A 25,205-nucleotide genomic window follows, 5' to 3' on the forward strand; every position below is an offset into this window, starting at 1 on the left:
GAGATAACATAGGGATAAACTGGCTCTTCCAACTTTGTTGTCGTATTATTATTCTAACGAATATATGAAGTGAAAAAGAACGCTCGAATATGAATTATATATGATTTATGGGTAAAAATATGAATTCTCTGACCTTGTTTGCATAAATTACCATAATTATGCATTTTCGCGGCGATCGGCTGTGAAACGGCCGAGATCTTAGGGGACCCCCCCCCCCCCCCCCCCACCCTCAAGTCCACTCCAATCACATTGAAAAAAAAGTATGACTTAAATCATCTCTCTCATCATTATACCGCTATAGTATTCATGTTTTTAATATTATTTATTGTCCATTAAACAAGTTCATAGAGAAAATACTTATCTCTCTGCAACATTAAAAAAGAATCTTCATTAATATGTCTTAATTTGTATTGATAGCCTTGTGGTCGCCAACAGTGGCGAAGGCAGGGGCGTCTCCAAAGGGGTGTGGGGGTGCGACACCCCCCCCCACCTGTCAGGATATTGTCGGTAAAATTGCGCTGCTGTCGGGAAAAAAGAGAAAAGGGGGAGGGGAAAAAAGAGAGTAAAAGGGAAAGAAAAGAAAAAAAGAAAAAGAAAATAAAAAAAGAAAAGAAAGGAAAGAAAAGAGAAGAAAGAAAAGAAAGAAAGAGAAAAACGAAAAAGAGGGAGAATAGGAAAGAAAGGAGGCAAGAGCCCTTTGCCCCCGTTACCCTCTTTTCTTCTTCTTCCTCTTCTTTCTTTCCTTTTATCTTCTCTTTCCCTTTCCTTCTCTCTCTCTCTCTTATTTATTTTTTGGCGGGGGGGGGGGGAGGAGGCAAGAGCCCTTCGCCCCCGTTTCCCACTTTTCTTATTCTTTTTCCTCTTCTTTCTTTCCTTTTATATTTTCTTTCCCTCTCCCTTCTCTCTCCCTCTCTTATTTTTTTAAATTTTTTTTGGCGGGAGGGGGGGGGGGGGGGTAAGAGCCTTTCGCCCTTCCCCCGTTTCCCTCTTTCCTTCTTCTTCTTCTTTTTTTCCTTTTATATTCCTTTCCTCTTTCCCTTTCCCTTTCCCTTCTCTCTCTCTCTCTCTCTTTTTTTATTTTTTGGCGGGGGGGGGGGGGGCAAGAGTCCTTCGCGCCCCCACCTTTCCCTCTTCTCTTCTTATTCTTCTTTCTTTCCTTTTATCTTCCCTTTCCCTTTTTTCCTTCTCTCTGTCTCCCCCATCAAAGAGACCACTCTGTAATCAAGACCATTCCATTTTATTTAATACATTTTCGATATAAAATTACTTAAATTGGCAACTATTACCTTCTGTCCGAGATCCTCATTTTAAACGACTGATGCGAAAGACTAGTCGACGCACCCTCTCGAGAAAAGCCCCCCCCCCCCCCCCCCCCCCCCCCCCCCCCCCCCCGCTTTCATCGAAAGGGTAGGTGTGTTAAAACGGTACTCCGCTCTCAACGCACCCTTTCGAGAAAAGGCCCCCCTCTTTTATCGAATGGGTGCGTTGAGCACACCACACCGCGCCGCACCGCACCGCATCCTTTCGATGAAAGCCCTGAACTGAAGGGCCGATGGGATTCCGACTCCCGAACTTAGGCAAATTTAATGTCGAAATAAATGTATTTGTTAACATTCAATTCACTGAATCAGCCCGTGAAATAAAATCGAGTACTACAATAAACATTTTGTTTCTTCACAGCTTAATTCCAAACCATGAAGATAATAGAATATTTCATGACATTAAAAAAAAGATTAAGGTACCGCCAAGTGACAAATATAGGGACTAAAGAACTGCAACATGAATTAAAGTTTCGCTTTCAGCCAATTTGTGGACGCCCTCTTCGCGCAAAGCAGGTTGTAGTGAGAACAGTAACGGTCATCGTTTTGTTGATTAGCTGTATAAAGTTGTAGTAAAATTTATTTTTCGCCAATCCATAATTATCATCAAATCCTTTCTTTGTTTTCTCCTCACACATGAATTATCCTTTCCAAGCAGTGTAATATATACTAGTATTTGCTAACTTTCTAACTTAGACTGTCATTACAAAAGTTGGGCCATTCTCGCTCTTACATTTTACAAGCGCATATAATAATATATTTCTATGTGACTACATTGTACAAGCGAGTGAAGCAAGTGACCAAAAGTTTGACACTTTTTCACTGACGGTATATAATAATTTTGCCATACAAACAAACTAATATAGATTATAACCCGATCCCCCCCCCCCCCCACCCCCGCCCCCGAATTGACCCCAAATTAATATACGGTGGCTGATACACAAATATGAAGTTTATGGACGGGTATACCCTATGAAATGTTTGATGTTTCAACATTTTCGGGAAGGGTCTGCAGGCTCCTATAGGTCCCCCCCCCCCTCCCCCCTCATCCACCGGCGCCCCCAGCTCTATACTGCCTCGTACACCGAGGAACGGAGGAGTGTTTATAAACAGTGACGTAACTACAATACATGAACAAATTTCTCAAAATATTGAGAGAAATAAAGGGAGACAGGAGATGACGTAAGATGAGACCACGTCCTCCCATACGCTTCATAATACCCACACGTCAATCAACAGCATTATTCTCTTGTATTTCGATGCCCCATTGAAATCAGTGATAACTATTTTCATGTCCAGACACACAAAACGGCACTGTTTGTGGTGTAGAAGCTGCGGAGGCATGCTCCCCCCCCCCCCCGAGTGGCGTAAAGCGATTGGGGAAAGAGGAGAAAAGGCGGAGAAGAAGGAAATAGAGATATTAAAAAGCGAGTACTACTATTATACAGGTAATGAAAGACAAAAATAATCTGAAAAAGATGACTCTTCTCCACACCCTCCTGCCTTATATAGCAATACAGGATCTCATTGAGGGCTGGGGTCATTTCAAAATACCAAGAGTATTTTTAGGGGGCCCCCAAAACCTGGAGAGAAAATGCAAAAACAAAACAAAAGAGAAAGAAGAGTGAGTATTGATACGATGAAACATCATAGTCACCTCCTACGTCAATGGCGTGTCAAACATGAGCACTATATATAACTTCACTATATTATTATTATCATTATTATTATTATTATTTAGGATCTCACTACTCCAGAATGGAAAATATTGGCTCGGTCGCTATACGCCCGTCATACTCACAGCAAACGGGCGTAAGATAGAATTTCAACTGTATAATGAAACAGTGGAATAAATAATCCATCTACATAATTATGGGGCAGGGGTACGTGAGACAAGAGCACTTTTTAATGATCAACTTCTCTAGGCGAAATAAAGCTAAATAAGTCATTCTAACTTTGATTGCTAGAGCGATGTAACGGCATTCTTTTACGTAACATGCAATGCCTAACATTTGCTCACTTTTTAAGAACCATCACCTCCGAGAGCCCCTGCAGCTATAGTCATCTCGATAAACCTTTGACAAACATCAGTGTCACGAGGAACGGTCAAAGCCCCGTTGAAGGTATCAAGCCCCATGGTGCAGTGGTTATGCCACAGGCAAACTTAGAATTAAATCACAACATGTAAATCCAAGGAATTATTTTTTCTTCCACTAGAGTTACCAACATAATTAGATTCAAGCAGCCATGCATGTCATGTTGCAAACTTCATATTGGCGTATCAATAGCATATAGGGGAGGGGTTAATATTATTATTATGGCAGTCTTGCAATGGGGGATGACGGCCTCACTCTATGTGTCTATCAACTTACCTCTTCGGAACTTTATGTATATATATATATATATATATACTGGGCAGGGGCGTACGCAGGATTTTTTCAAGGGGGGGGGGGGTTTTAAAATATTTTGCTCCCGAAAATTTGAAAATCGCGCCGGCCGAAAAGTCGCTCAGTGGGGGGGGGGTAAGCGGACACTTTTTTTTTTTTTTTTTGGAGGCCAAAAAAAATCGCAACGACTCAGCCGGCAGAAAAGTCGCTCAGTGGGGGGGGGGGGGGGGGGGGGGGGGGGGGGGGGTAAGCGGACACGTTTTTTTTTTTTGGTCTCAAAATTTCAAAATTTGACATTTTTTTACGTATGGGGGGGGGGGGGTAAGGTCACCTTATTTAGGTTAGCCGTGGGTATAATTTTTTTTTTTTTTTTTTTTTTTTTTAATAAAAAAAAAAAAAAAAAAAAGCCAAAGGGGGGGGGGTTTTAGGTTTTTTTAGGGGGGGGGGGTTACATACATTAAAATACCAAAGGGGGGGGGTTTGAACCCCAAAACACCCCCCCTGCGTACGCCCCTGATACTGGGCGAAATCAATTGTTTTTGTAGAGGTAGGGGACTCTAATATTTTCTAGTATTTCACCATCGTCGATGCATCAGATTTACTTTGAACTTAATCCCCATTCCAATAAACAAAACTGAATAATTCAAATCAAATCAAATTAATTTTATTGAATTAGAATCCACAATTAAGGATTATCTTCGATGTACAACCGCATACAAAAGAAGGAAAGAATAAGTACGTTACACATCAAATTTATCAGTATAAAATAACAAAAGGAGAATCAAATACCCTGTTTGGGATTATCATCAATGTAATTACAAATGTTAAATATCAACAGGATGCGACTGTGACAAACACTAGACACACAGCCCTGAGAAAATTGATTAGAGGCAGGGATATTACTTTTTACCAATTAACGGCAAAATACATGTACAATGATTCGAAAAAGTATGCAATAACATATAAATATAAATGGGAAAACAATGAATAACAACTTTTGTTCAATGGAATATCATGCAAGGTTGGCAGGAGTTCTCAAAAATCCATTTGTGGGAAAATCTTGCAGGGCCTCAAGAAAATGTCCTTTCTTCCTCCCCTGATCCACTCCTTTTTGTCAGAATTCAGTATACCTAGTATATCGTATTTTGACTAAATTAAAATTTGGCAAAATTTGGAGTATTTTCAGGTACATAACCGTTTGTGCAGCCTTAAAAATCACCTTGCCTACATAATATATATTTAATTTATGAGTCTGTAATTTTGTGTATGTCTATAGTCAATATGAAATGGGGAATTTTGTTGAAGAGGGGGCACCGTTACCTATTCCTAAAATATGGAAAAAGCAGAAAATATATCTTCACCTTACGGGAGGGGGAGGGCACAACATTGGCATGGTGTATAAAGACATGCCACTTGGGTTACAAAGGGGGCGGGGCAACGATCGGTTGTGCCCCACCCTACTCCAGTGGGGACATGGCCAAGACGTTATTCAAAACAGAAATAGGCACTGCATGGATTCATCATTGTATTGGGAGAGGCAAAAATAAAAGGGCAGCCTATAAAAAAAAAAGTACTGCATACATTTTTCTCTCAGAAATAATGTTTCTGTGAGAAAGAACAACAATAGAAAAGATAAGTGAATCTCGTATGGACGCTCATTATTAATCTTATTAAGTGCTGGGATTAATAGTTTCACAGTTTGTAAACAAAGCTTGGGACAGTCCCTGAAATCTATTTCAATCCGAAACGTCACATAGCGGACGTCGCACCCTCTACCCACAATGCATGTAACAATTCAAGATGGCGACTTACATGGCAGCAGGTTGAATGAATACAGGAACAAAACACCATTAGAAAGTCTTCTTCCCGTTGTTCCTGTGTCATATTTTGGCCATATATAGACGTCTGAGAATTTTGACACCCATTTTGGGTGCTTATAGTTGTAGAAGAGCTGTTGGATTTGCAACCGAACGCGAAACATCAGCTTGGACATGGCAACTTTAGGCGTGGGAAAATTATCACATCCACACACAGTTGGAGGAGTAGTACAAGGAAAGGAGAAGGGATTTCGATCACAGGGTTTCCTGACCGGCCGGGAATCGGCGAAAGCAATCTTCCATGAGCTGTATGCAGTTGCGGATGAAAATGCAGGGTTTGTATTTTAAAAAATGAATATGAATGTATAAAGTGTATCAATGTCATGTTGTCTGTGTGGAGAGTAATTTGAAAACAAATGGAAGTCAACCGGGCCGTGTTGATTTTAAACTTTTGATAATTAATAATGATAACAAACTTACAAAGCAGAAAAGTGTGACTTTTTCTAGAAGTTGATGAGTGAAAGTTTGGGTGTAATCTGATAAAGAATATGAAACTCTTAAGGGTTCTGAATTTTTGTCTTTTGTCTTTTTGAAGTTCAATCAAACACAAAATTGGTAATGCTGTCATCATGACATCATAGCATCAGCTATCAGTGGTCATTGCATTGGCTGCGAGTGTGACATCTTAAGATGTGAGGTCGTCGTCCTCTCCCATTCAGCTTTGTAGAAGTGATTTGGAGTTGCACACCACAATGATTCATATACAAATTAACATTCAAAATTTCACTGCAAAGATATCTAAACACCCACAAATCAACTCATTACACACACAGACACAATCACTGACTTCAATCATTCAATGGAACTTGCAGAAAACTCACCAAAATTCAAAGAATCATCCTACAAACTGTAATTCTGGTTATTTTGCTGCCCAAACTCCAACATCGGCAAGATAATCTGGGCACTTATATCACGTTGCCAATTGATGCTCACTTTACAACAAGAGTGATTAATGTAAAAAGGCGCACATGGGGGAGTGTTTCTGTTTTTTTCATTAATCACCTACTCTGTAAGGCTACATGTAGACGGAACCCTCTGAGGTTGACTGCCGTCAGGCCTAAAATAAAAACTTGTTGTATTGACCGACCCCAAAATCTCAAAATCTATGGTCGGCATTTAAAAAAAAAAAAAAAAATGTTTTTTAGATTTTTTAAATTAATGAATAAAAAATATGTATTTTGTTTGTTTAAATGGGATATAAATGCATAAAATCAAATTATTCAAAAATTCTCACTCGTGCAAACCATGGATGATTATGAGGTGAAAAATATATCAATGGAATGAGGACGTTGAAACACATGTATTAAAGCATTAAACACATTCATATCTGAAAAATATCGCCCCAAAGATGGCGACAAAAAAAAAGTAAAACATTTCCGACCGACCGACCCATGTTTTGGCACCCAAAGGGCAATACAACAAGTTTTTATTTTAGGCCTCATGGTAAACTGAATCTGTGTCTGCCCTAATGTATTGTTTCTAGTACTACAATGTTAACATTTCATTCGGAATAGAATCACTTGAACCACAAGTGTATATTTTTTGAAAGGAAATGTTGGTTCAGTTACACTGTAAATAATGTCCGTTCTCGAAGCAAAGAAGTAAAATGGGGCGCCTGTAATAAGGCTGTAGACATACAATATCAGTTCACTAGACTGTATTTTATTTTTATGTTTATTTTGTAGGAGGAAATCCCCAACAAATGACAAGAAAAAGAAGAAGAATGAAAAGAAGGGATCTGATCAGAAGGTGAGTGGAAATGAACATTGTTCCTTGTAATTTCTAACAGTCCAATGTTATCAGTGATGTATTGTTTGGTTTGTGTTATCTTTACCTTTACCTTTACCTTTACCGCAAATACTGGAAGAATGCTGAGACAGCAGTCAAGCTTCCAGGTCTATCTTCCTGTACTCATTCTCTTAATCATTCTCAAGTCAGGGAGGCAAATCGAGGGGCAAGAGGTAGCATCTTGACTGCACAATGTCCCAGGAGTGACAATCGTTGAGCTGCCCCTTTTTTTTTTACAGCAAGAATTTGTTGATACTCAACTTTCAGAGTGGTTAGAATGGTCTGTAACCTTTCATGTAATATTGTGTATGCTCCTGAAACAACCAGTAACAGATTCAATAGTTAAGGAAATAGATGATATCCTAGGGATGTTTCACAAAGACTGAGATCGACTTAAGTTGAACTTCATTACTTCTACTATGGCAGACTGCTGATGCCACTGGTTGCTTTCACCATCTCTGGCATTGGTCTCAGAGGATGTGCAAATCATGGTCACAAATCTACAGGGGGTGTTTCACAGAGATGCACCTAATTTAAGTTCTACTTCAGATTTGGACTTAAACTATGGTAGGCAATTTATGCCCCTAAAAAGTTTTGGACCAGATGTACATTTACAGGAAACATACCCAAGAAATTTTGATCTTTAGATATTTTTTCTGCAACAAAGAATTTTATAAAAAAAAAAAAAAAAAAAAAAAAAAAAAAAAAAAAAAAAAAAAAAAAAAAAAATCAATTTTTTAGCTTTGTGACCAAGATTTACATCCCTGGAGAATCCAATGCCAAGAATGGTGCACTGCAGGTAAAGTTCAGCACCGCACCAAGTTTATAAGGAATTGTGTCAGTTCAAATGTCTTGTATAATGTTCAAACTCAAGTGGTATAATGAAGAGTGTTGTTCAAGTAAAGACATATTTTATCATTACATTTTATTGCAGTGAAATGAAACAGTTTCACCAGCTGACCAACCTTCTTTTAAAGATATAGTGTGATGCGTTTAAACTTTAAATATTTAAAGATAATGTGAAATGTTGGTTTAGTGGTTCACTCATTCACTGTATCATTTCTAAAGATTGAGGAGATAGTATACCGTAATGTATAGGTCTAAATTAGTATTTTTGTCCTTCTTCTGAACATGAGATAATGTGATATTAACTAGTTTGGGGCACATCACCCCCCCCCCCCCTTTTTGGGGTGGGGGTGATATTAGATTTAAAAAAAAGATTAAAATGGGTAAATCAAGAGGGCAGAATTAGGAATACAATATAGTGATTTTCATGCTGAAAGTAAGAGCTACTCTCGGATTGGCTCCTGATATTGGTATTGGATATAATGAAAATCCTTTAAAAATTGCCAAAATTTGACAATTTTGAACACTTTAACATACAGTACATGAACCTAAAATCACTTGTACCTTTGATTATTCTCTTATTCAAAGTTGTTTTTAGTCCATGTTTAATGCTATTTTTATGCCTCTAAATGTCAAAAAGTCATCTAAATGTAGAGGCATTACATGGGAGCCCCCATTTTGGATTATAATGATAATGAAATATGTGCATACAAAAAAGGGCTTAAATTTTACAAGTTTTCGGGAATCAAATACATGTACAAAAAAGCATGCATACCTGGGATTATTTTGTCATGTGGAGTTGTTACAGAATATGCAGACCATGTTTGTTCAACTTTGTTGATGCTACATGTAAGTGCCTTTTTATGTCTATGAAAAGACTGAAAGTATAGAGTATGGTATGAACTCTAGAATTGTGAAGAAATTAATTTTTGTTGAGACTTGAGAATCCCAGATGGAGAAGGAAATGCCAGGGTTTATTTCCTGAATAAGGGTAGTGAAAACCACAGCATGCTAGCTAGCTAGACCATGCTGCCACACGTGTCATACAATCTGGGTTAATTCATCTAAACATGGAAGGAAATAAGTGGTGTGAAATCTGTGTGGATTACACATGCTTAACTGCAATAAGGTCTTTAAAATTTAAAGGCAAAGGAAGCGCAGTCATGGTGTTTAGTCTATAATACAGGTCTGTGTGTGTCCACTACTTGGGGGAGTGCAAGAAGGTCATTGAAACTTTCCAGGAAGTATATGGTTTTGGTGATGTGGTTGATGTGTGTGTGTGTGTATGTGCGTATTTGGGATTCTACAGACGGATATGATTATTTACGTCTGGGACGGACCTTTAACGTCACCATCCAAAAGACATGATTCGGTTACAAACCGGGGTCCGTCTGAATCAGTTTGTAAGGGAAGACATGGGGCTGACCGTACCATGAACATTAATACCGCTAGACCAACTCACAGCTTCCTGGAAACTGGATTCTTTAACCTTTATCCTGGAAGCAAATTAAGTTAAATCTAGCATAACTTATTTTTTCTGCTTCATGGACCACCAAGTGTTAACTAAGCTCTTTTTCATATTATATTCCTGTAATTCTGTAAATAATTGAATTAATGTATGACTTTTATGAAAATGGGAATGAGAAAAGTTATGTTACTTTGACATGATTATAGTAATATATTCATTTAGTTTCAGAATCATGGTAATTTGCTGAGGAGGTTCTGTTTGAATTTTAAAATTTTTGAGGTATAGAAAGGAATATTAGAGTTAATATGTGGGGGATCGTGTGATTCATATCATGTGCACAAGGCCTCTGTTAGTGTTAAGTCCGATGTGCATGCGAGTATGAGTATGTGTGGTTGATGGAATACATAATCAAGTTTACATGCATACTTGTAGAAGTGAACAACATTTTATTTAAAGTTATAGGGATTTTTTGGAGGTAGAAAATGCATTCTAAGCCAAACTGATGAGCAATGAAACTGACCATGCCCAAATAGTAACTTTAACAAATATGTAGAAACCCTCCAACTTCTCACTGCATTTAATGTACATGTACATTACCGGTACATGTACTATAGTATACATGTAGGTTATAGGTTTTTTTCCTTCCACATTTTGTTTTTGTTCTGATTTAATGTACATGAAATTACCAAAGCATAGATGCATAACATCATACATGGGAACGGCCGCTTGGACTAGGACAGCTAGAGACAGAAGAGAATGGAAATGTTATTTATGAGGAGGGCTTTGTCCAACGTCTGGATGAACTATTGCCTGATAGATAGATAGATAGATAGATTGTAGGCTACATTACATGTACTGTGCATGTAGGCCTACATATCCACATCTTTTTGTGTCAAATAGTGATACATGTAGTGGTACATGTACGTGTACATGTATACTGGTGGCAAATATTCATGAATGATTTTACTATCCTGCCATGCCTTGATCTTCTTATGAACAGTATAATCTTTAGATCATGATGTAATGATAGTTACTATCCAGACTGATTAGAAGACTGTCTCTGTAACAATGATCACCTGCTGCTTAGACTGGTGAAGGCAGCTGACTTCATAACAGACTGACAGACAACCTCCATGTATATTCCTCTCTCAATTTAATTGCTAAACTCTGTTATTTGATTTCCATTATTCCATTAGGTTTAGAATGTTATACAGTCAAACCTACTTTTTATAGTGACTGACCACCTGTATAGAAAGACCACCTGTCTACAAAGACCATAATTCTTTGTTTCCCTTGAAAATGGTTTCTCATAGATACATGTACTAAATGAACCTGCCTATAAAGACCACTTTTCTTGTCTCCCTTGGGTGGTCATTATAGACAGGTTTCACTGTAATAGGCTGATACCTCGTGGGTTTTGTTGCTATGAACATGGAGTAGTATCCAATGTTTCTTAGAAGGATCCTGGAGAGGCCTCGTGTCCATTGTCTATGAGTCAAGTTTATGAAGCCTGTGGTGGTACAAATGTCGCTGTTTCTATGTACCGTAAATCTCCGTGTATAAGGCGCACTTTTTTGCCGCCGAAAAAAAATTTGAAAGTCGGGGGTGCGTCTTATACACAGGTACAGAATTTTTTTTTTTTTTTTTTTTTTCTTTAGTTTCGATTTATGGCACTATGCCTGGCAATGTCTCCTAGCTCAGTAATCAGTGTGTTGACTCACCACTCGGAAACTACAACAACACTCAAATTTGTCTGTCATCTTGGTTTGAAAGTAATCTTTCTAATAGATCTCAATATGTAGTTTATAATAATAATTCCTCAATTTTTTTTTCTATAACAAATGGTGTACCACAAGGTTCTATCCTAGGTACTCCATTGTCAGAAATGTTGTCAGGATGCTATTCATATCATGCATGACTATTGATGTTTGGCATAGAACACAGTGCTTTTGCTAGGTGATGTGAGGAGGCTAGTGTGGGACACTTGGTATCATGAATCCTTAAACTGTTGTTACTGTTATTTGTGACAAGTTCACAACTTCAACTGCACCTCGATGTAAAATGAAGGTCCTTCCCCGCGTTGGTTTTCGGCACCAAAACAACAACAAAACCAAAAACGATTCTTTTTTTTGTTTTTTTTTGCCCCCAAAATAGGGGTGCGCCTTATACACAGAGATTTACGGTACAGTACATGTAGATGTACAATACATGCAAGAGAAGCTTGACCTAAAAATGGCATTCTTACATACACTGTAGTTGTAAAATGGAAGTGGCAGGGTATAGAAGTTCATTCACTTGACTCTCAGTCCAAGGGTTGAGGGATCAAATCCCAGCCTAGCACTAATGTCCTTTGGCAAGGCCTGAATCCATATTCGCCAATCTCCACTGACATGTTAAATTGGTACCTGATAGGATGTGGAGGACATTAGAGTATGCTCAGCATTGTGAGCATCTGTAAAATGGTGCCTGGCTGGAATGCTCCCCAGGGAGTGGAGAATGTGCATACATTATGTGTAGGCAAGTCTGAATACTATAACCGGGGTAATCTGTAAAGCGCTTAGAGACATTGATGATGTTTTGCTACATAAACCCAAAATAATACCAAATATGTGAAAATATTGAATTGTCAGTGTGTTCTAAAATGAATTCCAATAATGGGGATAATATTAATTTAAAACGTGAAAGAAGTATCATAATATTTTTTGTACATAACCCTTTATCATTTATGTCTCATCGTAAACTAAATCTATTTAATTTGATATGATCAAAGATTTATGTTTAGTCTATGAAGTAGTACCGTTACTCAACCCCATTACTTGGTCTGTCACTATTAAAAATGAATAAAATTCTGAACTCTTTGCCCTGCTTCATATGCTACTTCTCAGAGCACATGAATCACTGTGTATTAAGCTAGTACCAGCTACATCCCTAGCATGATAACATACATGTGTATCATCATCATAGGCTAGCATAGTTCGAGTCCGGTACATTACATGTGCGTGTATGTGCGGTGATAAAGTGAGCTACCTCCAATCCATGTCAGTGGGTTTGTGTGTCATGATGCAACCTACAGAAAGACCCATATACACTTTGTTGGCACATGTCTTGAATCACACTGCGGGGTCTGAATAATCATTGCTTTAGACTAGATCAACGCACATGAACTCATGTTCAGTACATGTACTGGAACATTTAGGGCAGTATGATACAGCTGATGTAGGCTATGATGTACAGACCCTCATTTGACACTTTATCCAAAAATCATTGTGCCTTGAGAGAAGCCTAGCCCAGCTACCTACTGGTTGTGTCATACATGGCCTATGGTAGTCTTATAGTGCAGACTCTCTTTTATGACTGACCAGGGTTTGTGCCTGCAAACTAGCTATGATGGGTGAAGTCACAGTACATGAAGAGTCTGTTTGTCAAGACTAGATGATTAGATGTGGCAGAGTATTGAAGGTCAAGTACACCAAGCAAGCTGATCAGTGCTCAGTCAGGGTTAAACACATCCTACGCTCAGACTACCTACTGGCAGCCATCGTTTACCTAGATACACGAAAGGAGGAGGCCTTTTTTTGCTTCAAGATGGCCTCCAGCTTTTATATTTTATTATAATTTTTTTCTGAAAAAGATCATTTTTTGGGTACCATATGTTTTTCATGTTTTTGAATCCAAAAAAAAGAAAAAAAGTAGGTGGCCTCTAAAAAGTAAGCAGACAGGGATGCTAAACAAGAATTTTAAAAATTTCGCCCAAGTAATGACATTTTCATAGGCTGAAAATTGTATCAAGAAACAGCGTATAACGAAACGTTGTATAGCCAATTGCTTATTTGAGCAATGCTTCGAACAAAAAATGCAATAAAGAATCAGGGTCCCGCTGTATTCCGAATGTCATTCATATCCTACAAAAATTGTATAACTGGGCGAGGCTTATCGGGAGTGCGCACTGGTGATAACTTGCTAGATCTCAAGTGACCTCTTCACAATTAGTCTCTTTATACAATGTTTTTCATACAATGATTCTTTGTACTAGTTTTGTTTAAAATTTGTGTGAACAGGCCCTAATTCTATCGAGTCATCATGGTCTACATCCACTACATAGAAGACAGAAAGAAAGGGATAGAGAGGAGTGGGGGAGATTGCTGTAGCCTACATCACAGAAAGCACAAAATATACTCCGCTCATTAATTTATGAGAAGGTTCCTTTAGTACATGTTTCAATGAGAAACTATTTTCAAGGGAAACAAAAAAAAAGTGGTCTTTGTAGACAGGTGGTCTTTCTATACATGTGGTCAGTATAAAAAGCAGGTTTGACTTTATAACCATGGACCTATGGCATAACGTTCTAAACCTAATGGCTGCGACGAGAACTCGCACTGTTGACAGCTGTTGGCAACTTTTGTTGAAAGATTTCTTCTAAAAGCAAACAAACAGCAACAAAAATATCTTAAAATGTTATTTTGCTACTCCATGTACATGTACATGTACATGTACAATGTCGGTCATCACAATGCAGGTTACAGTATACCGGTAACTCGTTATATTGTACATGCATTTATACGTCATAGATAGTCTACATATCATGTGTCCTGTACAAGTAGACATGCTTTTAAGAACATTTGATGGACAAAGTGATTAAACAAAATCACCACCTTTGTACATGCACATCATGAATCATTGAAATTGCTCAATATCTTTTTCCACTATCTTCAAGTTGTACCCATACAATATGAAGAGCATATTATGCTGTTTGATCAGTTTGGGTCTGTAAAGAAGACTAGAGGTACCGTAATCAACCTGTCATACACAGAGAGAAAGAGAAAGAGAGAGAGAGAGAGAGAGAGAGAGAGAGAGAGAGTATATGGGTTTGTTGAAAAATGAGTTGGCTCATTCCGTATGCCTTATTGTGAGGGATGAGTCAGTGGCATCATGCTATCATCTCACTCTCATATTGTACAAACATATGCATGTATGTGTACCCATGAACATACAGTGTAAATGAAAGAATCAAACTCTTAAATTCAACTGTTATCTATACATTTTATTTTTCTTATTTCAAGTAGTGTTTCAAGTTCATATTTCAAATTATGTGCTGTGTATTTTTGTTTTGATATGTCTTTAGATGAAAACTGCAGGCTTTTCTTTCTTTGACTTTGAATATCTATCAAGCTGTCTCTTGTATTGATAACATGGTCTACCGTATGTTTGTGTTTGGGTCCAAGGTTGAATTCAACTTATCTTGGAAATTGATGAGAGAGCAATAGTTGGTGGAGCATACAGTTTGTATGTTACAATTCTCTCAGACAGTTCGTCTTTCTTTACAGGCTCTATGTTATAGATTTTCTCAAAGGAGGTCAACTACATGTAAATCATGTAGGTGACAAGTGTACAACACATGTAGCATGTTTTCAGAGTTTCTTTTAAATTTTTTAATACAGACATATTTTACCTTTAGGAATATTAAAGATAAACTTGAGTTCTGGTAAAAAAAGAAAATGAATTCTCACAGAATCTAACGAAACTTACACTGAATGTTCAAGATTACAAATAAATGTCATGTGCCAAATAATTTTGGAAGAAAATGTATACTGGCTGAGTAATGAGCATAGAAAGATAAGGAAATCAGGGTAGTACTAGCCCCGGCACCATGTACATCTTTCTGTGTAAGTGATTGTTACTTTACCAAGACTCTGCCAAATTTATGATGATTTTGATGACTCCAGAACCTTGCATTACACACCATTACTTACATGCTATATGATCAACTGTTTCTGATCCATTCCACACCTTTTCTTTCGCAATGCAATCGCATTACCAGAACTCAAGTTTATCTTTAATGAGGATGTAATTTACACACATTATGAATAACATTTATAATTTCTACATACCGGTACATGAACACTTGTTATAAAACAAATTGGCTATTAAAACTTTCATTCAAATTCATTGAAATTTGAGCCAAGCCTAAATCAGCTTTAGAATGATCATCAGCAGAGAAGCTAATACAGGATATTGGTATGAACATTGACCTAGGTCCATGGTATAAGCTAGTCTACAGAAGAGACAATTTAAGACCCTGAGGATCTGTCAAAGCTACTGTTTAATGGCAAGATTCACCTGTCCTTGGAAGTGAGAAACACCTGTCAGAACCCTTTGAGGGTAGTGACCTGACCGACCCATCAAGTTCATCTCACAACAGGTGTCTATCCTTCCGTTCTACACTGATAACTGGTTCAGACTATAGGAAATTTATACAAAACACATAGAAATAAATGTTGTATTAAAGGTACTATGTCCCATTTGCAGGCCAAAAAAATGAAAAAGTTAAATTCCAACTGCATTTGAAAGATAATACTAATTTAGAACTTCCCTAAAAAAGGTGGGGCTTGAAAATGTCTTCAAGTGGGAAAATAATGACAATTAGTTGTCAAATCGACTTTAGGGCTATAGAGCCCAAAAGTAATAGTCTTGATTTTCAGACAATTGTACCGAATGGTCATACGTTTTATGCTGCGCAAATATTCAATCAGTTTAATCTTGGCCATCACAAGAAGTGGGTTATTGATGTACACAAATGCTCATGTACACTTTACAACTCTTTTCATGTATGTTATTACCAAAGAAGAAAAAAAGCCAGTCAGTCACTCAATAGTGTCTGACAGTGAAGTCTAGCAAGTAAACAGGTTTCCTTGCATAATTTGAAAATGAGGACACTGCTAACGTTAAAATTTCACAGATAGGACATACATGACATATTCATAATTCCTGCAAAGTTCTACAGAATTTGAGGTTGGCTGCAAAAGGGACATAGTACCTTTAAAGAATAATCGTATAGTGAAATGTTTGTACAGATTGAATGACAAAAGAAACAAGTTTTGATTGGCCAGCTGACATGACAGCTGACCAATCATCAGTGTGCACTCGCGATAGGCCACGCCCAGTTACACAATTTTTAAAAAGAATATGATGATCAGACTTTCAGAACGGGATATTGATTCTTTGTCGATTCCACGTTCGAAACGATCCTCAAACATGCATTTCAAAAAACGTGTTTCATTACGATGTTCAGATAAGGCAGAAATGAAATCCTTATTGAACAGTGATATGATTCTTACATGTATATAGCTATACAACGAAACTTGGTAGTCTGAAAGCAGGGTACATACATGTAATAGTGCACTGCAGTCAGCCACTAGATGGCAAATCTTTGTGGTAAAACCATTCTATGCCAATTAACTAATGGTAAAGTGACTGGGGAATATAGTTCCTCATTATTACCGCAATGTCATTAGGAAAGTCATCAAAACACAGGCCTTCATGTTGATTGGAATTGTGGTAAATAGGTCAGGATGTTTGGAGAGTCCTAGTATTGACCATATTTTGTCTTGTCAGGTGGATGTCATTAACATAAGTACTACCGGTAATAGAAATATAAGCTTAGACATGATTTGAATGTACTTGTTCATACACATGTATAATTCAAACAAAGGTATGACTGTACAGGACTCCACACAAGTATTTGTTCACATGGGGACCAGATAGAAATGTTCAGGGTCTGTATGCATTCATGAGCCTTTTGTTAATCCATACTTCTATTTTGGATGGCTATTTTTTCATAGTTGCTTGTTAGGGTCAGGCAATGCTGTATATGATACACCCATGGTATTTACAAAAATTAAAGGATAATTGGCAAAATCAGTAAAAACTGCTAAATAGAGCAATGATCAATTACATGAAAAAAATGAATCTCATTTAAATGAATACAGTTATAGTGCATTTAAAGTCTTTGCCAAATAGATAAATCTACATGTACATTTTATGTATGACCTGTGGACCCTAGAGTCGATGTAAAAGCATTGCCTGCTGATCATGTGATGGGAGAATCTTTTCCAACACTCATCATGTTAATTGTCCAATATTTCGTACTTGTACGCATTCACAAGAGTCAAGGTACTGTACATGTATGTACACTGAGTGTGCCAAGGAAGAACTGTCAGAGATGAACGCTTGTAACCCCTGTTACTGCCCTTTACATTAACCAGAGGAAACCAAGGGAAACAAAGGAGGAAAGGTTTGATGGGAGTAGGGAGACAAGATGACAGAGGGATACGTTCACATACATGTAGGGGTGAGACACGGTGACAGAGGGATGCATTCACATAAGGGTAGATAGACAAGATGACAGAGGGATACGTTCACATAGGGGTGAGACACAGTGACAGAGGGATGCGTTCACATTAGGGTAGAGACATGGTGATAGAGGGATGCATTCACATAGGGGTGAGACACTGTGATAGAGGGATGCGTTCACATTAGGGTAGATAGACAAGATGACAGAGGGATACGTTCACATAGGGGTGAGACACAGTGACAGAGGGATGCGTTCACATAAGGATAGATAGTCAAGATGACAGTGGGCTGCGTTCACATAGGGGTGAGACACGGTGATAGGGGTTGCGTTCACATCAGAGTACCAGGTAGAGAGACATGGTGATAGAGGGATGCGTTCACATAGGGGTGAGACACAGTGATAGAGGGATGCATTCACATAAGGGTAGATAGACAAGATGACAGAGGGATACGTTCACATAGGGGTGAGACACAGTGACAGAGGGATGCGTTCACTTTAAGGTAGAGACATGGTGATAGAGGGATGCATTCACATAGGGGTGAGACATGGTGATAGAGGGATGCGTTCGCATAAGGGTAGATAGTCAAGATGACAGAGGGATACGTTCACATAGGGGTGAGAGACACGATGACAGAGGGATGCATTCACAGTAGGGGAGGGATACAAGAGGATAGAGGGATCAGGGATGTGTTCACATACTGTAAAGCGTTGGGAGACAAGAGGATAGAGAGATGTGTTTACATTAGGGTAGAGAGACAAAATGACAAACTTTACATCAGGGTAGGCACTAGGCAGATATGATGATAGAGGCATGCATTCACAATTTCTTCAAACCATTATGATTCTTATTAATTATTATTACCATTTTAAAGTATTCGGCATCACCTGTGCCCGAGAGGCGAGAAACAAACTGAATCATTGTAACCCTTTGTTCTCTCCTTCCGGTATTAAGGGTGTGCAGGTGGACCACCGGGGTTTCCCCCTACTCTTATACGAATAGTGCAGTGGATTCTTAACATGTAAAGGTGGTAACTCTCCTGTACACAAGGCCTCCATTCAACATCCTGTCCGAGGGACGGAGTGTTTTTCACTGTAACATTGCCTGTGTCTATTAAACAGCGGAGGGGCACGTTAACACGCAACGCTGGCTCCAGTCATCTGCCTGGGTTGGATTCGAACCCACTATGTTTGGTTCGACGGGCCGACGCTTAATCTACTTTAATAGCGAACTCGCCTCCTCAATTGATTGTTTATACCTCAGTCACACCTAGGAAACCCACATAAGATCATCTATACCAGGCCTTCTCAACTGGCGGGGATTGCAGGCAGTCTAAGTGGCGCGCGACTGTTGCAAACAAAAAGAGAAAGAAAGAAAGAAAATATATATTTTAGAATTAAAAACTCAGGAAAATCAAGAATTTGAACCCAAAATGCCTGCTCAACTTAAGGGGAATTTATCGTTTTTTACCATTTTATATGACTCTAAACCTGAGCTCTAAACACCAATAATCTTACGATGTGCTACCAATTTTAAGATTGCCGATCTCCAGAAACATCTTATTTTTGTTTGTTTGATTTTCACTTAATTTTGACATTACCTGTGTTTATTGCACACAAAAAACTACATATAAATTTACCTCCAGTGTAACAATTGTACCCAGGAATTGTACTAATTTTTTCACATCAATATAAAGTTATGATTGATTATATTGTGGAATAAAATGGTGTTAAAAGATGCCCCATTTGGGCCTTAAGGAAGCCCTAAAATCCACCAGCTTCAGGGGCTCTGCCCCTGCACCCCCGTTGGGGCTTCACCCAGGACCCCACCCATTTTCGGTTCGGTCGCTACGCTCCCTCGCAGCCCAGTCAAACATACAGGTTGGCACTTCAACTACAAATTCTTTTTGTTTTGGCACTTCTAATAAATTAGTTGAGAAGGCCTGATCTAAACAATACACACCGAACAGAAATTTACATTACCCCAGCGGCCAAACAATTTCAAGTCTATTTGGAGTCAGTTTGGGGGTGTGTCTGAGGTGTAAAATTTAGTCACACACCTGTATCTTATTATTATAAAGCATGAGAAACATGTATACTCTCCAGCAGGATGGGATGTAATATGACTACAAAGGGAATGGATGGGAAGGGAGAATGGGATGAAGGAGGATGGTATGTCTGGAAGGAGTTTGTAGCTTTCAGAGTCTCAGACAAGATTTAAAGACTGATAAGATGTTATAAGCTTGGAAATCCATGGATCATTGAAATGAGTGAAGTTGAAATTCCATCTTGTGAAACAGTCAGGAACATCAGATAAAGGATAAGAATGTAATTTGCAGTGACTGGTTTTCCTTATGGCTGATTTTTCTTGTGAGGAGCTGTCCATTTATTTTGTTTTGTAGAACTTAAAGGACTTTATAAATACCTTTTTTCTTCAAATAAAATGGACACAAATCTTTCTATGAAATAAAATTTCATCTACAGACTGTTTCTGTAATATTTTTCTACTTTTATTCAAATTAACTTGATTTCATGGTAGACTTTCCCTTTAAGTTATTGATTTTAAAGAGTTACACGGTTATCCATTATTTATTTATATTGATTTATTTTTCCTTTTGGTCAATTTGTTTGGGGGACAGGTGCTGATCCCCTGACATGTACATGTACAGTGTATGAGCCCCCCATAGCTACTTCTTTCATGAGCTTGTATGTAGGATTACCGGTACATCAGCGTGTCCACACACAAAACAATTTATCCCGAAACTCTATAACGATACGTCGTATAAAGAATCATCGTATAAATTCCAGGATGTCCACACACAAGAAACGTCGTCACTAAAGAATCATCGTATAAATTCCAGGGTGTCCACAGGCACAAAAAAAAGTTATCCTGAAACTCTATAACGAAACGTCGTATAGGTGTCGAAACCGAAACAGAAACACATGTGCAGCACCACTAGTACTAGTATTTGCATTGACTGTGCCACTGGAACAATGCATGCAGTATATTTATGTATAATCAGCTGGCTGCGCAGCGATCATGAAACGGAAGCAGAAATGAGAGCTCATATCTCCTTTCGCTCGAGGTCACGTTAAGCCCCGCCCAGTTAGACTAGTTCCGTCCACACACAAAATGTCCGTGATTAGGCGTGATTCTTTATCGAGTTTCAGTTCAAAACGATGCCCAAACCTGCGTTTCGTTAGACTAGTTTCGTTATACGACGTATCGTTAGTGAGCGTCCACACCTACCATTTTCATCGTAAAACTATCGCGAAACGGTATCACTATCGCGAAACGGTATAGCTAATCACGTAAAATGTTGTGTGTGGACAGGGGGCATGTTATACATGTACATGTAAATACATACAATATCAATTGATTTTATTCTTGCTAACGTACTTAAGTTGCCAATTTGATATGCGGGGGCATGTACATTTAATAATACTGAGTAACAATGATAATGGTTCAAGAATTGAGTTTGTTTGTATGTAGAGCAGCCAGCAGAACAGTGTTTAGTGGAATGGTTGTGAAATCCACAAAGAGATATCTTGAGAGAAAGAGAGATATCTTGAGAGATAGAGAGAAAGAGATATCTTGAGAGAGAGAGAAAGTGATGTAGAAAGTTGCAATATCATGGGTACTCTCATTGGCTATTTCCTCTTGCATTAGGTTCATTGAGACCATGTGGAGTCGCTCTGTTCCTCCCACTAGTGCTGTGTTCACATATTACATGGTCACCGATTGTAAAACGTCTGCGAAATGAAGTAAATCTTGAGACTGAAGTCTCTACATGTATGGAATTATGTTATTCACACTCGTGTTTTGTTCACAAGTTACATGGCCAGCGTTTGTAAAACATTCTTTATTTTAGGGGGGGGGGGGGGTTATACATGTAGATCTTGAGACATATCAGGAGTCTCGACATCGAATTGCTTTGCTTTCACCCATGCTCTTAATCCAACATGACATGAAGTATATATTATTTTATTTATTAATTTAACATTATTTCAACAGGGTAGCCCCAACAGTAGTTGAAATACTGTTATACTGGAGGGCCCTGCACATGACACTTCATTGAGTCAAAATGCTATAATTTGTTTATCTTATCCTGTATGTGAACATGCCTAGCTTTAGACACTTGTCGTGATTGCTGTCTCACAGACAGTCTGTTTGACTTTGCTCCAAGCCAAAATATCAACCGCATCGCACATCGGCGCATCTAAATAATTTGTCAACATAACATTTGATAAAAATGCTGTCAAACGTTTATGTCGCTGCCCTTGCACTATTGTTGTAGGGAAACATGGCTTGATGATAAACTACTGTACATGAACATGTAACTGGATATTGGGTTAAAATTTACAGATTTGTCTACTTCTACAGCCTGTTTGATTTGAGTGTTTTTCAAAGGCTTATATGTTGATTAAATGGCTGATTTGTCTTCATCCTATTTGAAGAATACAGATACTGGTAATACTGATTTATTTCATCAATTGTTTAATGAATTAGAAAGAAGTTAGTACATTTTTAATTCATAATGTTACTGCTCAGTGTCAATTATCAAGGCTTACAAATTATATTGGCATATGTCCTTGTTATGACATTGTGTGAATGACAACCCCCCCCCCCCCCAAAAAAAAAAGAGAGAGAGAGAGAAAGAAAGAAAAATACTAAACACATAATATCGCAATATCACCAACTCTTTGAGCTTTTGAAATCTGATTGAAATGTGGTGTTGACTTCTAGTAAGATAAAAATTAATCCCTCATTAGTCATAGGATTTGAATCCAGCAGCTACATGTAGGGAAATGTATCAGACCAAGAAGTTACTGGTAACTTCTTGATCAGACCAGGCTGTAATTACAGACAGCACAAAATAATATGATAGAATATCTCCAAGATTTGTTGTAGTCATTCCAGAGTATGCATGATGTTGGTCTATGAATGCAAGAAGATGGAAGAGAGTGACTGGGAGCAGTAATAGAGTCTTGGTAGGGGCCGGGTTAGAGGAATTCAGCTGCAGCCAAGCCTTGAGGCAATACTATGCATATTTCATGCAGTCCTAATTGAAACGAAAGCACATAAGGAGCCGTGCGGCTTGGGGGCAAAATTGCATTTCTGCTGGCCGAATAACTTGTGTGGTTAGTCATCTCTCAGTCTCGGTATGGGATGCAATCATACAGTTAAAGATAAACTCCAGTTCTGGTAAAAAAAAAGAAAATTAATTCTCACAGAATCAAACGAAACTTACACCGAATGTTCAAGATTACAAATAAATGACATGTGTCAAACAATTTTGGAAGAAAATGTATGTTGGCTGAGTAATGAGCATAGAAAGACAAGGACATAAAGGTAGTACTAGCCCCGACACCATGTGTGTTGTCCCATATATAGCTTTCTGTGTAAAGTGCTTGTTACTTTACCAAGACTCGGTCAAATTTATTATGATTTTGATGACTCCAGAACCTTGCAGTGCACACCAATACTTACATGCTACATGATCAACTGTTTCTGATCCTTTCCACACCTTTTCTTTCACAATGCAATCGCATTACCAGTACTAAAGTTTATCTTTAACAAGTTGGATAATTGTGACCCAGGCCAGCTTCATGTACACATAGAATGTACACATACATGTAAGCCCTATCAGCTTTGTAACTTTGAATAGGGGTGCAATTATGCAGTTCCCACTGGATAATTGAGACTTAACTTTACAGATTACAGATTTCGATAAACAGGTGCATTGGTATACTGTAGTTAACACTGGATAATGGAGTTTGACTGTACATCTGTATGTGAAGTTTGATAAAACTGTTATGCTATAGAGTCATACCTGCTTTAGTGACCACCTGCCTTTAAAGACCACCTGTCTACAAAGACCACATTTTTTGTTTCCCTTGAAAATGGTTTCTCATTGAAACATGTAATAAAGGAACCTGTCTGCAAAGACCACCTGTCTATAAAAGACCACTTTTTGTGATTCCCTTGGACGGTGGCTGTAGACAGGTTTGACTGTACTATAGTCAATAACGCTATATTATCTACTTAGGTTACATGTACATGTATGCCAGGTTAGGAAGAATACATGTAGGTACTTTACCACTGGATAATACTACCATAATAGACCTGACCAGTACATGTTTGAATGACGGGGCCTGTGTATTGAATACTACCGATGCAGTAATTAGTACCAGTGACTCAACTTGACTCAGATTGTCCACATTTGAAATATAAGACTAGAAATAATGCATGCATTTCATGATTACTCAAAAATGGTGTAATTCACATTGGCTTTATTAATGTGTGTGTAGATCTCCAGCTGACCTGATTTAAAAAAGACCTAAAGATACATGTATGTAAGTATAAGGGACTGAACTATGTTGTGTGTGGTACATTCTCCATGTAAAGCAGGGTTGACTGTATATTGTGACACATCACATATGTGGGAAATATTTAATGACAGGGAGGCCTAGAGGTGCGTTAGAACTCCAACAAATTGATGGCATAAACAAGGAGGAAAGCATTTATTTTTATTTTCATAATAAAAAAAACATGAATAAATATATTATGCCAATCTACATTGCAGAAAACCAATTTGAAAAACCAATTTGAAAAACCAATTTGAAAAACCAATTTGAAAAACCAATTTGAAAAACCAGCATTTTTGTTAAAACTACATTTACACTACCGGAAAAAACAATTGAAAAATGACTATGGGTGTGTTGTTTTATTTTTGTGTGCACATACTTTACACCTTTGGGTGCTGCACACCTTGCGTAAGCACGGAAGCGAAGAGAGTCACGTGACCGAAAACCGGATTAATTCACTGGTGTTCTGAGAGCGAGCATATTTACACACCAACAAAAAAAATGGTCAATTTCTGTCGGCGTTTAAAGAAGAAACACAATCCAGAGTAGGGTTTTTTATATTCATGCTTTTGTCATTTTTGGGGGTAGTTTCCTAGCAAATTCTGACAAAACTCCAGGGACCCCTTTCACGAAGATTTTTTCCAATGACAAATAAAAAAAATCAGTGACAAATCTGCTGATAACCAATCAGAAGCAAGGATTTCAGTAGCTTATAACACAAATTGTCATTTGTCACTGATGACAAGTTTTGTGAAACACCCCCCAGAATGTGATATAAACCAATTATGGTTTTTGCTTGCAGTGTGAATGCTCCTAAGGAGAAAAGCTCTTAGTTTGGTTTCTTCATGGGAAACATGACTAAATGTGCGTTGCGGAGTTAGGACCATGTGTGTGCAATGTGTAGAAACTCTAGATGTACGGCTAATATGCAAGCAATGATCTTCTTCAGACAGGATATCAAGTGAATATTCAGGCCAAATGGCTATCACTTCACAGCATGACTTCACAAGTTTTTATCTCATC

The 25,205-nt window shown here is 38.1% G+C and overlaps 1 protein-coding gene across 1 annotated transcript in view; it reads left to right on the forward strand.

Annotated features, from left to right (window-relative positions):
• The first annotated feature begins 5,486 nt into the window (after nt 1-5,486).
• Nucleotides 5,487-25,205, forward strand: part of LOC105447247 (E3 ubiquitin-protein ligase MYCBP2-like) — a 35,112-nt gene continuing 15,393 nt past the window's right edge. The window contains exons 1-2 of the mRNA XM_030981197.1: nt 5,487-5,858; nt 7,269-7,332. Coding sequence (XP_030837057.1) covers nt 5,698-5,858; nt 7,269-7,332 — 225 coding nt within the window. The 5' untranslated portion in view covers nt 5,487-5,697. The remainder of the gene's footprint in view (nt 5,859-7,268; nt 7,333-25,205) is intronic.

This window comes from Strongylocentrotus purpuratus, unplaced genomic scaffold (assembly GCF_000002235.5).
Source record: "Strongylocentrotus purpuratus isolate Spur 01 unplaced genomic scaffold, Spur_5.0 spur5_scaffold_11, whole genome shotgun sequence".
Taxonomy (NCBI): Eukaryota; Metazoa; Echinodermata; class Echinoidea; order Camarodonta; family Strongylocentrotidae; genus Strongylocentrotus; species Strongylocentrotus purpuratus.